We start from the raw sequence: 15,556 nt of genomic DNA on the forward strand, positions 1-15,556 counted from the left end.
GCCCAGTGAGAGCAGCAGCAGTGGGTCAGCTGGGGGGAATGAGGAAGTTAGTGGTATGGAGGAGGAGGCAAGGCTCAGTGATGTTGGAGAGCCTTTGCGCCGCCTTGACCAAGAGGTGGAGGGGAACAGGCAGCCCCTTCTGGTGCCCGAATTGAGGCGCGCCACTAAACGTAAGGTCGGGAGGGGGCATTTCGGGGTGCCCAAGCTCTTATGTTGGTCATGCAACAGGAAGCGTCCACTCCCAGATTCTGTGAGTGACTAGGACAGGGGTCCCCAAACTACGGCCCCCGGGCCGGATGCGGCCCAATCGGCCTTCCAATCCGGCCCGCGACGACCCCCGCCGCCCGCTGCCGCCGCCCGCTCTCACGGCGCGCGGCGCAGCGACAATCTAAAAAATCGGCAAAAAATCACCGAAAATCCTTTGTGCGCATGCGTACAGGCCTCTCCCGACCCGGAAGAGGTCATTTCTGGTGCACTTCCGGGTCGGGGGAGGCCCATACGCATGCGCACAAGCGATTTTCGGCAATTTTTTTCCCGCCCGTGTGCGTGTGCGCATGCGCACGGGCGCGCACTCCCCCGCCCTCCGGCCCGCTGCGCGCGCACTCCCCTGCCGTCCGGCCCACCGCGCGGGCGGCGCGGCGGGCACCGGCCCGCCGCTCGGTAAGTCTGGGGACCCCTGGACTAGGAGGTCATGTTTTCTGCTATCTCTGCACTGTAAATACTATGCACAATAAAACCTTGTGCATAGTATTTGTGCAAGTACGGACTTGGGCGTCCTTACTCAAGAGTAGCCGCAACCACACCCTTACACTGTCAATAAAACCAGCAGAAATTCTGCTTCACAGGACATTGGCGGCAAAAACACTTGTAGAAACAACCCCCCTCACCCTGCTTACATCATCCTCCTTGGTTCCGCCCCAGAAATTAGTCCCACCAGCGTAGCTTGGGATATTCAAAACAGCTATGCCTTGAAGACTCGGGAGGGGGATGTATTGCCCATCACACTGCAATGCAAAAAAAACAACAACAACTGTATAAATGATCACTGAAATAATTTGCTATATCCTTTAATCACATATTGGACCTAAAGGTCATTTAGTTTACGTAGCACAGATTTTCTATACCAGGCATCCCCAAACTTCGGCCCTCCAGATGTTTTGGACTACAATTCCCATCTTCCCCGACCACTGGTCCTGTTAGCTAGGGATCATGGGAGTTGTAGGCCAAAACATCTGGAGGGACGCAGTTTGGGGGTGCCTGTTCTATACCCATTAAACCGTTTAGTGGGGCAGCGGATGCACTTTGGAACTCCCCGCCTGTTGAAATCATGCAGGCCCCCTCCCTGTATTGTTTTGGGTGCCTGGGTAGGCAAGGATACCTATACACTTAGAAACGCTGGTGTGAATTTTAATCTGTTTTAGTATTTTAACTTCTTGTATGTTCTGGTGTATTGTGAATTTTCCCTGAATTTACGATTTAATCTTTTTTTAAAAAAATTGCTTTGAGTGCTTTTTTTTTACAATCAAAAGGTGTAATTTTTTAATGAAATGGATAAATAAATAAAACAAGTATGAAGGGACTGGCCTGTTGCGATTGGGGAAGGGGAGGGAATGTTCTATTCCTGCAGCCCGCCTCTGACAGGGATGCAGTTAGGGATATATAAATATTACCTCAAGCTGAACTTTTTGTTCTAAGTTCTTGTAGGTACGTTGCAGTAATTCTTTAGTACCAAGTACACCATACCACATCATGTTCTTTGTCCTGCTTCTAAAAGAAAAAATGGTCATGCCGAGGCGTATAGTTCACACACTAACCACTGTTAAGATGCAATTATTTTTTTAAAAAAAAGATATTATACATGTTTGCAGAAAATATTTCTATTTAAAATCTGGGTTCTGACTCAATTACCTGCATTTTTCAGGGTGTTCTTCTCGTTTATTATTAAATTCTAATGAAATCTTTGCATCTAATCCAATGCCAAAGTAATTGTTCATGACACACTTCTCTGAATATCCTTCCCTGTAGACAAATGTGCAAATGTATTATAACCTTACCATAGCGAAGGTCGATTGCAACAACTGTATGTGCAAGTATACAATGACACATTTATAGTTTTTCAACTGATTCTACACTAATTACCCACATTTCTCTCTCGCTCTCGCTCTCCCCACCCCCTCACACACACACACACACCATGAGACAGCAACAAAATTGTGTTACATAAATATTTGGCCATTCCTCCTTCTTCATCTTTCGAGAAGAATACCTTGGGTTTCTGCCACTGGAAAATACATCTTCTTGCATAAGGTGGGGGACCTGATTGTCCCCCTGCCCCCTGCAATCCCCCATGACGGCAGAGGTGCTGCAGAGTTGGGCCAGCCCACCATGAAGGTGTTTTGATTTACACAACTGCTCACGGAACAGATGCGAAGATTCTCGTTTTTTTGTCCCTCCATGGCCAACCCCTTCCATTCCTTTCTTGAGGGGAAAGGAGAAAAACAAGAGCGTGAATGGCTGCACAACTTGAGGAGACCTACTGCTCTTGTTAATCCTGTCTCCCCCCTTGCTCTTAAAACTGTTTTCGGAGTAAGGTGTGTGAAGGAGGAACAAGGGAAAGTTCTAACTCAAGGGATGTAGCACATCGCTTATCAGGTCTTCCTAGGACAATGTGAAGATAGAACAGCTGACTGCCTACTGACCTCATTTGGGAACCACAATTGTGTAGGTCTGGTGTTTTTATTTTTAAGAAACCATTTTTCACTTAAGAGTTTTGGACTTTTGAATCCATTAAAACCACTCAAACTTTCCTTTGTCTGCTGCAAGACTTTCCGGATATTAATTTGGTATAGAGAAAGAAATAAGATTGCCAAGGAAATGTGAAACAGAAAACTATAAGGATTAAGCAAAACATATTTTTCTTCTTACAGTGATTCTGGATCAGGATCAATGAACGGTGTAGCACCAAACGGATCAATGTTGGCTAGTAACATTTTGCTGATAATAGAACTCCCTGCAATAGAGGCTGCCAGGCCTGCTCTTAGACCTGATGGGAAAAGGAGAAAATGCATACTACAATCACTCAATACTGTAGTTTTATCCTAGCTTTTAGAAAACATTTTGGGGTGGGGAGGAGAAGTGGGTATCTAAAACATTACCCTGAAAAGCATTTCACCAATTCTAAAAGTGAAAATATTTCATATGAGGTTGTGTTAGTTTTGAATGCTTTTCAGGGTGTCCATTTTTCTACTGGAAACACTGAAAGTAATAGGACCTGGGGAGAAATGGGACCCGTGCAGGATGGGGAGCAGCAAAACTATACCAACCCCCGCTATTTTTCCACCCCCAACCACTCTGGGCCATCATTTCACCGTTTCCTTTCTGTTATACAGAAATATCAAAGAATCAAACCAGTCAGAACAAAGTGATTTGAGAGAGTGTCAGGACTCTGATAAACAAGGAATATAATTACAGGTAGGTAGCCGTGTTGGTCTGAGTCGAAGCAAAATAAAAAAAATTCCTTCAGTAGCACCTTAAAGACCAACTAAGTTTTTATTTTGGTATGAGCTTTCGTGTGCATGCACACTTCTTCAGATACCTGAAGGTATCTGATATTCTGATATCTGAAGGTATCTGATATTCTTCAGGTATCTGAAGAAGTGTGCATGCACACGAAAGCTCATACCAAAATAAAAACTTAGTTGGTCTTTAAGGTGCTACTGAAGGAATATAATGTGAAAGAATGGAAAATCTGAATTGAGAACTATAACCCAGAGGGAGCAAAAAATAAAATAAAAAAGTCAGCTTGAAGCCAATCAGTGAGATAATTAAAACTGTTTGTCTATGTCTCATCAAGATAAAATTTAGACACTGAAAGCTTACGATAGAGAAAAACAATACAAAAACAACAATAGAGCAAAATGCATTGCTGCATTCAATTTTACTGTTTTTAAAAAACAAAAATATTAGATGCAAGAGTGCCTGGCTGTAATCTGAACCACACCATAGAATATTTAAATTAGCCTATACTATGGCCTATAGCACCTGAGGTGCCAACCCAGGGATACCTGTTCGTAATTACCATCAAAATCCTCCCTCATGGTTTTGATTTATGGACTACTTAAAATGAGGCTGCATTTTAAATTTTAATATGGTATTTTTATCTGTATTTTAATTCATTGTTTTCTTTTCTTTTATGTCTTATTGTAATTTTATTGGTGTTAGCCGCCCTGAGCCCGGTTTTGACTGGGGAGGGCGGGGTATAAATAAAAAGTTGTTATTATTATTATTATTATTATTATTATTATTATTATTATTATTATTATTAAATCAAACCCTCAAGTCCTTTGCTGTGCACAGAACTCTCACGGATTCCAGTTAGACTAAAGTACACTTCACATTACTGGGATTGTGTGATACGTCAACACCTGCTATTGGATGAAATTTTGGCTTTGTACACAGAACTCATCCTCAGTGGGAAATATCAGGATATTTACATTTCCAAGCATCAGGCTTGTGTGCTATCCCTCCTCACTCCTCGCATGCAGCAGAGGAGAAAATCATTCTCTTCCAGCTGTAAACCAACCTGGGTTCCTTGTTACGTTCAAACTCAGGGAACTCTGGCTGGTTTAAATTATAGTTACTGAACAATCCGGAATCATTAATCATGCCTTGGTCCTGGTTTGTTTAAGCTGACTATAGTTTAATCTAATGTTTGAGCTGACTATAGTTTAATCTATCCTGTTTCCTTTAATTTGGACAAAATAGGGTACTCTGATTAATTACTAACCAAAATAACTATTCTGATCTCTTTCTCTGGTGCCGGAAAAGTGAGAGGGGGACGACACAACAGCCTGAGGCTCAAACAGGTTCAGGAAATGAACCATTAAACTATGGGTTAGTGTTGCATCCAAAGAGGCCTCATCTTTCTAAGGCTTCCTCGGTTACTTAGCAACAGGAACTACTAAAGATGTAACTAAGTGTGGGCCTGTCTCTTAAATGGCTGCCACTCCATAGATGGCAAAGGAGAAATTGTACACTTAAACAAATATGGTATAATGTCTCCCTGACCCTAATTCTCTCTTATCAGGAAAGAAGACATGGAATCTCCGACTTATGGGGGGAGAAGGGGAAGGGAGCAAATGAGCCCAAAGTCAGCACTTCCAGGAACCGCATAGTGCCTGAAGAAGCCCTCGGATATGAGAACATGAATATTTTTTTGAGTGAGCTGATTTTGCTGTTTATTCAAAAACATGTAGCCCCTTTGTGCCTGGGGATGTGCCAAAACATTTTTCATGTCTGCCGCTTCCTTACAGTGGACACAAACCATTTAGAAATGTAAATATCAGTCATATTGAAGCCTGGGTGTATTCCACCCTCTTTTGTAGGGTAACAATATCAGCTGAAGGGTTGTATAATTTACCAACTGTAAACACATAGCACATTTACAAAGTGTCAAATCGTTTAAGGATTCAAAATATGGACAGAATCTCTTTTAAAATACTAGACAATACAGACGGAACGGACTCCCTCAGGAGGTTGTGGAATCTCCTTCCTCCAGAGCAGCTGTTTATCAGCTCCACCTGGTACGCAGGCTGAGACCCTACCTGCCCGCGGACTGTCTCGCCAGAGTGGTGCATGCTCTAGTTATCTCTCGCTTGGACTACTGCAATGCGCTCTACGTGGGGCTACCTTTGAAGGTGACCTGGAAACTACAACTAACCCAGAATGCAGCAGCTAGACTGGTGACTGGGAGCGGCCGCCAAGACCACATAACACCGGTCCTGAAAGACCTACATTGGCTCCCAGTACGTTTCCGAGCACAATTCAAAGTGTTGGTGCTGACCTTTAAAGCCCTAAACGGCCTCTGTCCAGTATACCTGAAGGAGCGTCTCCTCCCCCATCGTTCTGCCCGGACACTGAGGTCCAGCGCCGAGGGCCTTCTGGCGGTTCCCTCGCTACGAGAAGCCAAGTTACAGGGAACCAGGCAGAGGGCCTTCTCGGTAGTGGCACCCACCCTGTGGAATGCCCTCCCACCAGAGGTCAAAGAGAACAACAATTACCAGACCTTTAGAAGGCATCTCAAGGCAGCCCTGTTTAGGGAAGCTTTTAATGTTTGATGGATTTCTGTATTTTAATGTTTTGTTGGAAGCCACCCAGAGTGGCTGGGGGAACCCGGCCAGATGGGCGGGGTATAAATAATAAATTATTATTATATTATTATTATTATTATTCCTTAGAGGTTTTTAAGCAGAGGTTCGATGGCCATCTGTCAGGGATGCTCTAGCTGAGATTTCTGCATTGCAGAGGGTTGGACGAGAAGACCTTTGGGTCGCTTCCAACTCTACAGTTCTATGATTCTATTGTTCTAAGACTCCAGGCGAACATCAATACCTCATAGTCATCGCTTGAAGTCACAGGCTCAAGCAATGTGTAAGCTCTTTTAAAAATGGAAGAAAGATGTTAAAACGAACCGAGCTTCTTTTGACAGGTCCTTAGAAAAACTACACTGGTATATTTTGGGAAACTCAAGGCAATGGACTAGAGGATTTTAAAATCCTTGTTACCTGGGCAAATTATCCTGGTGTTCAGCACTGGAAGGTTTTCTTTGCTGGCCGTGCCGGTTGTTGCTGAAAAAGAACTTGCATGTGAAGGAATGCGACTTCTCCGTCCAACTGGAGATTTGGGGGCAGTTTTAACTATTCAGAGAGACAGAAATATATACATATCCCTAAGTAGAAATAAATCGAGCCTTTTGCCTATGAAACGAATAAATAAGCCATAAGTGTACATTTTCTTTATTAGAAAAAAGACTACGCCTGTGATTTATTAGTTTGCTTGTTTATACTCCTTATTGTGGAGCAATCGCCCCTGGTGGTATATTTTTGCGCGGCTTTGCATTTTGCTTCTCTATCACTGCCCTGTGTATTGTTTGTTGAGGTTTAAATAAATGGGCAGTGGGGGAAAGGCAGGAAGGAAAGCAAGGGGGTGAATAGCAATTGGTTTATCCCACTGAAGGTTCCAGCTGATAAATGAGATGGAAGGAGCCTGAGCGAAGGAGCTCCTCTATACAAGACCCTAGAGTCTAGGAGGTTCATGCACATACTTGAGCTAAGATAAAAAGATAAAAAGAGAAATAACAAACAGAGCTTGGACAAAAGTATGGAATATAGGCATGAGCTTCTCTCCTTGTGTAAGCCTTACTGAAAAAGATTCATTGCAGACTTATTTAGAATCCTTAAGCAATGACTATTTTGGGGCTACTTACTTGAGTGAGCTTCAGATTCCTTTGTATCTTCCTCTTTAGATTCATCCAATTCCTTACTATACTTCATCGATGACTGATTTATTTGCACTTCTGAATGGGCATTCTGTTCATCTACAACTATAACAGCAGGTAAGTATGTGTCAATGTTATTATTCAAATTTCTGAAATCTACCATGTAGCACTAAATAAGAGTTAACTATGCAAGTAAAAAATATAAAGAAAATGTACTGCTAGACTCCTCAGAATATCTCCTGAATGTTAGGGTGGATTTACACATTTGGTTTTTACTGGAAAATACAATGAGAAATTTGTGCATTCTTTTCATGTGCATTTACTGTTATTATTGTACTCCCTTTTGGTAAAAGAAAGATAAGCAAAGCACTATTAAATTTTCAGAAGGCATCTCCCATAGTTTCCTCCTGTAGTTTCTGCAGCTGGACTGCCACCACCCTCTCAAACATGTTTCCCAAAGAAGAGGCATTTGCGACTAAATACAGTGGCCCCTCGACTTACGAACTACTCGACTTACGAAATTCTGAGTTACGAATGGGGAAAAATGGCCGCACGCTTACATTTTTTCGACATCCGAAAGGAAAACCGTTGCGGTTTAGATGGGGTTTTCGCGACTTACGAATTTTAGATACGGTTTACTCGACTTACGAATTTTTCTGTTTCCAATGCATTCCTATGGGAAACCGCTTTTTTGACTTACAAACTTTTCGACCTACGAATGTGCATTCGGAACGGATTAAATTCATAAGTCGAGGGACCACTGTAGTAGTTTGCCATGTACCCGAGACCTGAGTACTCCCTCCTTATTCTGTTTTGATACTTTATTCATGTTACTAGTGTAATTCAGCCCGTTAAGTAAACAGGCGCTAGAACATCCTGGGGTTCGGAGAAGCGCTTGCGCAGCGCTTCTCCGAACCCCGGGACCTGTCCTTGTTTGTGCATGCAGTCTCTGCATCCAATCCCTGTGTCCGTGGGGCACATGCGCAGTAGCGCGGACACAGGGACACAGGGAATCTGGACGCAGAGACACTTGCACTTTATTATATAGGATGTGCAACAACAAAAAATCAAATATACAAGTAGTTAGCTTTGTAGTAAGTGGGATTTTTAAAAAAATGAACCAGAAAGTGCCGTAAGTAAAGTTAATAAGCAAGATTGTCTTCCAGAAGCACACCTTTTTCTGCTTGCTCAATAATTTGCCTTAGAGCCTTCTTCAGGCTATTTGCTCTGAGCATGAGCTGTTCTCGTGGCTTGAAGATCTGGTGTGGGACCGATGTTCTGTTGCTCTCTGTCAGCGGCTCCTTGGCATCAGACAGAGACTCTTCGCTTGATGACTCTTCAGCTGCTTCCTCCGCAATGGGGGAAGTGCTTCGTGGCAACACAGGGGCAACCTGGGCTTCAGCGTGAAGAGCCTGAAGCAACAGGTTGAGCTTCTCGTTCAGCTCGGAACACTAACAACATCACAGACAAACGGAAGGAAATATACACAAAAAGAAATGCACATTCATACGTAAGGCTAAATAAACACTAAGCAATTGTTTTGACAATAAAGCAGCCCACCAGCACCCTGGCAAATGGCAATGATTTTACTACAGTTTTCTCATTTTTAAAGCAATGTTTTTGGGGGGGTTTTAAAAACATGTTTTATTGATTTTCCAACACTAACAAAAATAAAAAACAACAACAATACAAAAACAAAACAAATTGAATTCCCTCTAATCTTCGGCCCTCCAGATGTTTTGGACTACAATTCCCATCATCCCTGACCACTGGTCTTGTTAGCTAGGGATCATGGGAGTTGTAGGCCAAAACATCTGGAGAGCCGCAGGTTGGGGGTGCCTGCTCTAATCCCTTTCCTGGTTCCATTATTTGTCAACATGCTGCATGTCCATTGTTAAATTTATAACATATTTAAATCACCTATTAGCCAGTCATTGTAAAATTACAAGTAAACTTAAAACCCTTCTAATGTATTAACCTGTATGCGTTGCTTCTGTATATATGCAAAAAACACCTTCCACTACTGTATTCCTTAAATTCATTGCTGTCTCTTCCTCTTAATTTTATCATCAATTTTGCCATTTCAGCATAGCCCATTTAGTTTAACTTGCCAATCTTCTTTGGACGGGACACCTCAAAGCAATGTTTTTTGGAAGCAATGCCATCGGCTTCTGCAGCATCACCGAGCGAGCCACCGCCATTTTGAATTGGTTGGAGTGCTCCAGAAAGAGGGCTCCGACTCCAAGATGTTTCCTGACCAATGGTGAAGCATCAGAGCTGCTCAGAGGACACTGACCAGCCGTCAATGGTGGCCGCAGGAGCCACTGCTGAAACCCTCCGGAAACCCAACTATCTAGAGTCGGGGGAGGGGAATACCCTTATGCGGGAGCCACTCCTGAACATAGTCACCCAGTATGGATAGGACTGGGAAGTGTTCGTGTGTGCATGTGGCACCCTGTATGTGTGGACACTGTTTATGGTGCATGTGTGCTTCTGTGTGGGTCTCTGTGTATGGGTACATCTGTTGTGATATGAGTGCTGGCGTAAGGCCCTTGGAAGAACTGACCCAATATAATAATAACAATAACAATAATAATAATAATATATTATTTATACCCCGCCCATCTGGCTGGGTTCCCCAGCCACTCTGGGTGGCTTCCAACAGAAATATTAGAATACACTAATTTCTTAAAGATTAAAAGCTTCCCTAAACAGGGCTGCTGTCAGATGTCCTCTAAAAGTCTGGTAGTTGCTTTTCTCTTTGACATCGGGGGGGGGGGCATTCCACAGGGCGGGCGCCACTACCGAGAAGGCCCTCTGCCTGGTTCCCTGTAACTTGGCTTCTCACAGCAAGGGAACTGCCAGAAGGCCCTCGGCACTGGACCACAATGTCCGGGCAGAACAATGGAGGTGGAGACGCTCCTTCAGGTATACTGGGCCGAGGCCATTTAGGGCTTTAAAGGTCAGCACCAACACTTTGAATTGTGCTTGGAAACTGGGAGCCAATGCAGGTATTTCAAGACCGGTGTTATGTGGTCTCGGCGGCTGCTCCCAGTCACCAGTCTAGCTGCAGCATTCTGGATTAGTTGTAGTTTCCGGGTCACCTTCAGAGGTAGCCCCACGTAGAGCGCATTGCAGTAGTCCAAGCGAGAGATAACTAGAGCATGCACCACTCTGGTGAGACAGTCCGCGGGCAGGTAGGGTCTCAGCCTGCATACCAGATGGAGCTGATAGACAGCTGCCCTGGACACAGAATTGACCTGCACCTCCATGGACAGCTGTGAGTCCAAAATGACTCCCAGGCTGCGTACCTGGTCCTTCAGGGGCACAGTTACCCCATTCAGGACCAGGGAGTCCTCCATACCTGCCTGCCTCCTATCCCCCACAAACAGTACTTCTGTCTTGCCAGGATTCAACCTCAATGCATCCTTTAGGCTCGAAAAGGCCACCCTTGGTTTAAAGGAAGGTCCTCCTGTTAACGAAACCTTCTCACATGAGAACGAGCACTGGGAAATTGGTGTGGCATTCATTACTTAGGTCTGAATGATTCATGGCGGCCACCTCCATTGGGAAGCCTTGCTGGGCAGCAAGCTGGGCTTCAGTTAGGAGAGAAGCCTAGGTCTAGACTACACAGCTGTTTGGTCTTCAGGCTCCCCCATCCAGCAGATCAACATTTCAGCTTCTCTGTCACTGCCCCAAAGAGTAACCAAGTGTCCCCTTTGACGGCGTGGCCTCCAGCTTGTCCTGCCCCACGAAACCGGTCCCTCCATATAGGGACTTTGCTAAGGCACCCAAAAGGCGGCCTAGTAGGAGCTTTGGTATTTCCTGCTCCCTGCTCTTTCCCTTCCTAAATTTTCTGTCATGAAGAATATGGATCTCAAGACATATTATTATTATTATTATTATTATTATTATTATTATTATTATTATTGCATTCTAGGAAGCCAAAGCCAGGGCACAGACATAATAAACTGTACAACATCTGTATTCATTAAAGCTATTTTAGAACTCGGGATAAAAAAAGTTTACTCTGGCTTCCGAATGAACTTCACAAGGAAACTTAGGAAACCAAAACTAAAACCAATTTAAAATGCAATACAGATTTAACCAATTCTTGACTTCACTCCAAGAGTTTACTAAAAAGTGTTTTACTAAAATCATTTTGAGAATTTATACAAAGAAGCAAATCTTAACACTGGGAAATTTCGAACACCGATACATTTGAAGTGAGGGTTTTTTTGAAGGAAGGAAAGCTTAATTCTTACTTTAATGGCCATAGCATCAGCTTCTGCGTTTTCCATGGGTCTGTCACAGCTCTTTCCTATTTTAGCCACAAAGCCTTTTACAGTTTCACATAATATCCTTTTATGAGAGAGACATAAACACCAACAAGGCAAAGAGAAAGGGGATGATGTTGGAATATCAATTCTGTTTGAGGCAGTAATATAGTTTCACTGTTCCCAACGAACATCCATTTAGAGTCCAACAGCCATGCATTTTCTATCACACAAGCAACGGCCCTGAGATTTCACAGCCCAGGCGCATCTGGGTTCCAGCTCCCTTATCTTCTTGCCATATTTCTTGCAGCCGTACCCCTTGTGGTGGGGAGGCAGGGAGAGAAGGGATTGCTTTGTCTTCACAAGGAAGACTCCAGGCACTGCCACCTTCTCAAATGCCACTTCTCCCTGCACAGTAGCAGCATGAGACTTAGGACTCTGGCAGTGTGTGTGTGTGTAAGAGAATACAGAAAAGGTGAAATTCAAGATCGATAGGTGATGCTGGAACCACAACTGTACACAACTGAAGCCCAAGGGACATGTAGACCTAACCATTTACATTTCTAACGAGTCTGACATTCTTTTGTCAGCCGAGGTTCATCGCAGCTTGTTGTGAAGCATTGTTGTACAAGCACTCTGCCACAAGCAGAAATATCACAATTCCACATCTGCCCTGAAGCGTTGCTGAGCCATAACTTTGCTCCCGAGCCTGCAGCGCCCTTGCATGTAACATCTGAATCGGGCAAAAGTCCAAATTTGAGTGCGCAAGTAAACGTTCAGGCTTGCATGCATATTAAAAAAATATGGAACACAAAACTGCTCTACACTATATTGTGACGTGCAGGGTTTTTTTTTAACTTACTTGGCCGATGATATGACAACCGAGTGCTGATCAGAATCAAGGATCTTCGCCAGATGAGCAGCAACTGAATCTTCATACATAGACATCTAAACATTAAGAAATAATTATTCATATTCTACCTATGATTGTGTTGAAGTAAAAAACAAATCTCACACAAGCACATCCCTTTCTGCATCCACCAAAGCTGCCTTCTATACAGTAATGCTAGATGTATCTGCGGTTATTGATTTTCTTAGCCTAAGAACGCTCTCTAGGTCCAGTCGCGGACGACTCTGGGTTGTGGCGCTCATCTCGCGTTATTGGCCGAGGGAGCCGGCGTACAGCTTCCAGGTCATGTGGCCAGCATGACAAAGCCGTTTCTGGCGAACCAGAACAGCACACGGAAATGCCGTTTACCTTCCCGCTGTAGCGGTACCTATTTATCTACTTGCACTTTGACGTGCTTTCGAACTGCTAGGTGGGCAGGAGCTGGGACCGAGCAATGGGAGCTCACCCCATCACAGGGATTCGAACCGCCGACCTTCTGATCAGCAAGCCCTAGGCTCAGGGGTTTAACCCACAGCGCCACCCGCGTCCCATTCAGACATGCCTAGGATTGCTTTGTTAATTATATTTCATTTTTTTCAAGCTCTACAATTCTATCGCATCCCAAAACCTATATTCACCTGACATTCCTCAGACTCCTCTTCCGGAGTAACAGGAAGAATAGACTGCTTTGTTGGCAGTTTCAATTCGTAAGACATTATGCTCCACCTGAAAAAAAGTGGTGATCAGACAACAATATCCAGGTGATCAAACAACATGCAAAGGACCAAATTCGCACAGCAAAATCAATTTGTATTCGCATTGGAAGAAAAAGAAATAGTCACTCAAAGGTAGGTTTGATGAGGCCCTAAGCTACTGAAGTAATGGGGCCCTTTATATGTCCAGCTGTCCTTTCTCGAACTCAGGCCAAAAGAAGATGGATTTCAAATAAATCTTCACAAGGTTTTATTGATGCGATGCAGAGTTTAAATGGAAATCAATCCCAATGTTGAAGGCAAATAAAGGTAAATTCCAGTAGAAATCAGGACAGGGCCCTGTTTCGACTATTCTTCATCAGCAAAGATTCGCAGGTCAAAGTGTACCAAATATGTACACTTGAGTTCTTGCAATTTATCGTTTATTTCTGGACTTTCCCAAGAACTCCAATTTCTACAGCTGTCCTTTCTCAACAACAAATTGCCACTGTTTTTTGTGTTGAATATATGCTATATGGTAATTTATGGACCTAACAGGTATCTAAAGCCATTTGGACATGCAGAATGTAGGCACCCTATATATAGAAATGAGCAAACCAGTGATATTTTAGGGAGCAGGCTAGCAGGCGGGGCCCATGACTTACATCATAGGAGCCTACACAACACAAAACACTGTAGGTTTTATTTTATTTGTTTTTTAACTTATATTTTGGAAATGTACATCCAGGTGTTTTTTTTTCCTTTAATTTTTTTGGGTGCCCCCCAAGAGAGTGGGGCCCTAAACTAGAGCTTGTTTAGCTTATATGTAAATCCAGCACTGCTTATGAATAAAATTAATTGGGGTGGGGGAGATGAAAATGACGCTTACTTACCTGTCTAACATTTTGGTACTAGCTCGTTCCAACTTTTCCAAAATTTGAGGAAGCTGTGTGTCGTCATCACAAGACCCTCCCCAGCCAAGGACACGGGCAAGGTCATTTCCTGTACCCAGGGGTAACACTCCCAAATGACACTAAATGAAATAAGAAATATTCTGTTTAAAGTCAACTTACAGACCAATATTTGTGGGGTTTTGTCTTTGTTCACTTTTGTTTTGTTTTCTAGTTTCTTAAAAACCCACCTCACTCTTTCTTTCCTACTCAATAAGAAGAAACAAATACTCACCTGTTTGTGTAAGTTGAGTTTATCAATTTCAGACAACACCCAGCCAACACTTCCGTCTCCTCCACACACTAGGATTCGGAAATTGTCAAACTTCTGAAATAATCGTAGACTGAAAGAGAACGCATTGTCTGTGTTCAAACCCACAAGGAGATACAACATTCACAACAATGACAGTGATAGCTGCTGATAGCAAATTATGCAGATTTTCAGAAGAGGGGAACAACCAAGAGCACTAAAGACTAACTATTTGTTATTAATGCAGGTTTTCGTGGACTCAAGCCCACAAAAACAGCCATCGCAAATCTGTTCGTCTTCCACTGATTTTCCGGCAATCACGCCTAACCTTCTGGAAATTTTATGGGAAATCACTTGTTGCTTTAAAAAAAGAATTCAGATCCAAACAAACCATTTTTGGTCTACAAGTACTAACCAAATACGGTGGCAGCATTATTGCAATGAAAGTGAGGTCTGCTCCAAGGCCAAACCCCTCAAAATGATGTGAAATATGCACAGAGCCCCTCTGCTTCTTCTTTTTTGCAAGTGAAACCGGTTGTATTCCCACTCACCCCTGCTTAAAATTGGGGGCCAGTGGCTATCTACCTAAATGGCCCAGACAGCTCTCCCAAAGTAATTTAGCAAACCAAAGCCAAACTTGTAACAGGGAGCGAAAGCCTCAAACATCCATGACAGGTGGTCATCCAAGCTCTGCTTAAAAACCTCCAAGGAAGGAGAGTCTGTTCCTTGGAGAAAGTTCTTGTCTGGTAACTTCTCTAGGCATCCTGCATGTTTCTCAGAAGAAGAAACTACTACATGCTTTGTAATTCTCCAATAATACAACAATCTGATATAGTGAACTCTAGCAGAATAAAGTTTGATTTAAATGCACCAATTTTGCAATGACCCAGTGTATTTTGGTATTTGCTGGAAGCCGCCCAGAGTGGTGGTGGAAACCCAGCCAGATGGGCAGGGTAATAATAATAATAATAATAATAATAATAATAATAATAATAATAATAATAATAATAGGTAGAAAAGCAAAACTCATTACCCTAAATGAGGCCCTCCATTCATTAGATCAAACACCTGAGCTGGATTTAGCGACTGCTTGAATCGTCGGAGAAATTTTACACCCTGATTGTCTCCACTCTTTGAATTGACAAAAACCAACAGTGGACTGGCGCAAGATGGTGGACATGTGGCTTTCCAGAATCCTGTAAACAAAGTAAGGAATAAAATG

At 43.2% G+C, this 15,556-nt stretch overlaps 1 protein-coding gene across 4 annotated transcripts in view; it reads right to left on the reverse strand.

Moving 5' to 3' along the window:
• DGKH (diacylglycerol kinase eta) overlaps positions 1–15,556 on the reverse strand; it is an 87,322-nt gene that overhangs the window by 18,511 nt on the left and 53,255 nt on the right. For 2 of the 4 annotated variants that reach the window (XM_060278069.2, XM_060278066.2), the window contains exons 9-21: positions 15,368–15,530; positions 14,320–14,428; positions 14,028–14,167; positions 13,081–13,168; positions 12,416–12,501; positions 11,542–11,638; positions 8,451–8,727; positions 7,265–7,381; positions 6,564–6,695; positions 2,926–3,043; positions 1,909–2,019; positions 1,671–1,767; positions 897–1,004 (exon numbers count right to left, since the gene is read on the reverse strand). In XM_060278069.2, coding sequence (XP_060134052.1) covers positions 897–1,004; positions 1,671–1,767; positions 1,909–2,019; positions 2,926–3,043; positions 6,564–6,695; positions 7,265–7,381; positions 8,451–8,727; positions 11,542–11,638; positions 12,416–12,501; positions 13,081–13,168; positions 14,028–14,167; positions 14,320–14,428; positions 15,368–15,530 — 1,643 coding nt within the window. The remainder of the gene's footprint in view (positions 1–896; positions 1,005–1,670; positions 1,768–1,908; positions 2,020–2,925; positions 3,044–6,563; positions 6,696–7,264; positions 7,382–8,450; positions 8,728–11,541; positions 11,639–12,415; positions 12,502–13,080; positions 13,169–14,027; positions 14,168–14,319; positions 14,429–15,367; positions 15,531–15,556) is intronic. The other 2 variants (XM_060278067.2, XM_060278068.2) reach the window with 2 other exon arrangements.

The sequence above is a fragment of the Zootoca vivipara genome, chromosome 8 (genome assembly GCF_965207765.1).
Source record: "Zootoca vivipara chromosome 8, rZooViv2.hap1.1, whole genome shotgun sequence".
Lineage (NCBI taxonomy): Eukaryota > Metazoa > Chordata > Lepidosauria > Squamata > Lacertidae > Zootoca > Zootoca vivipara.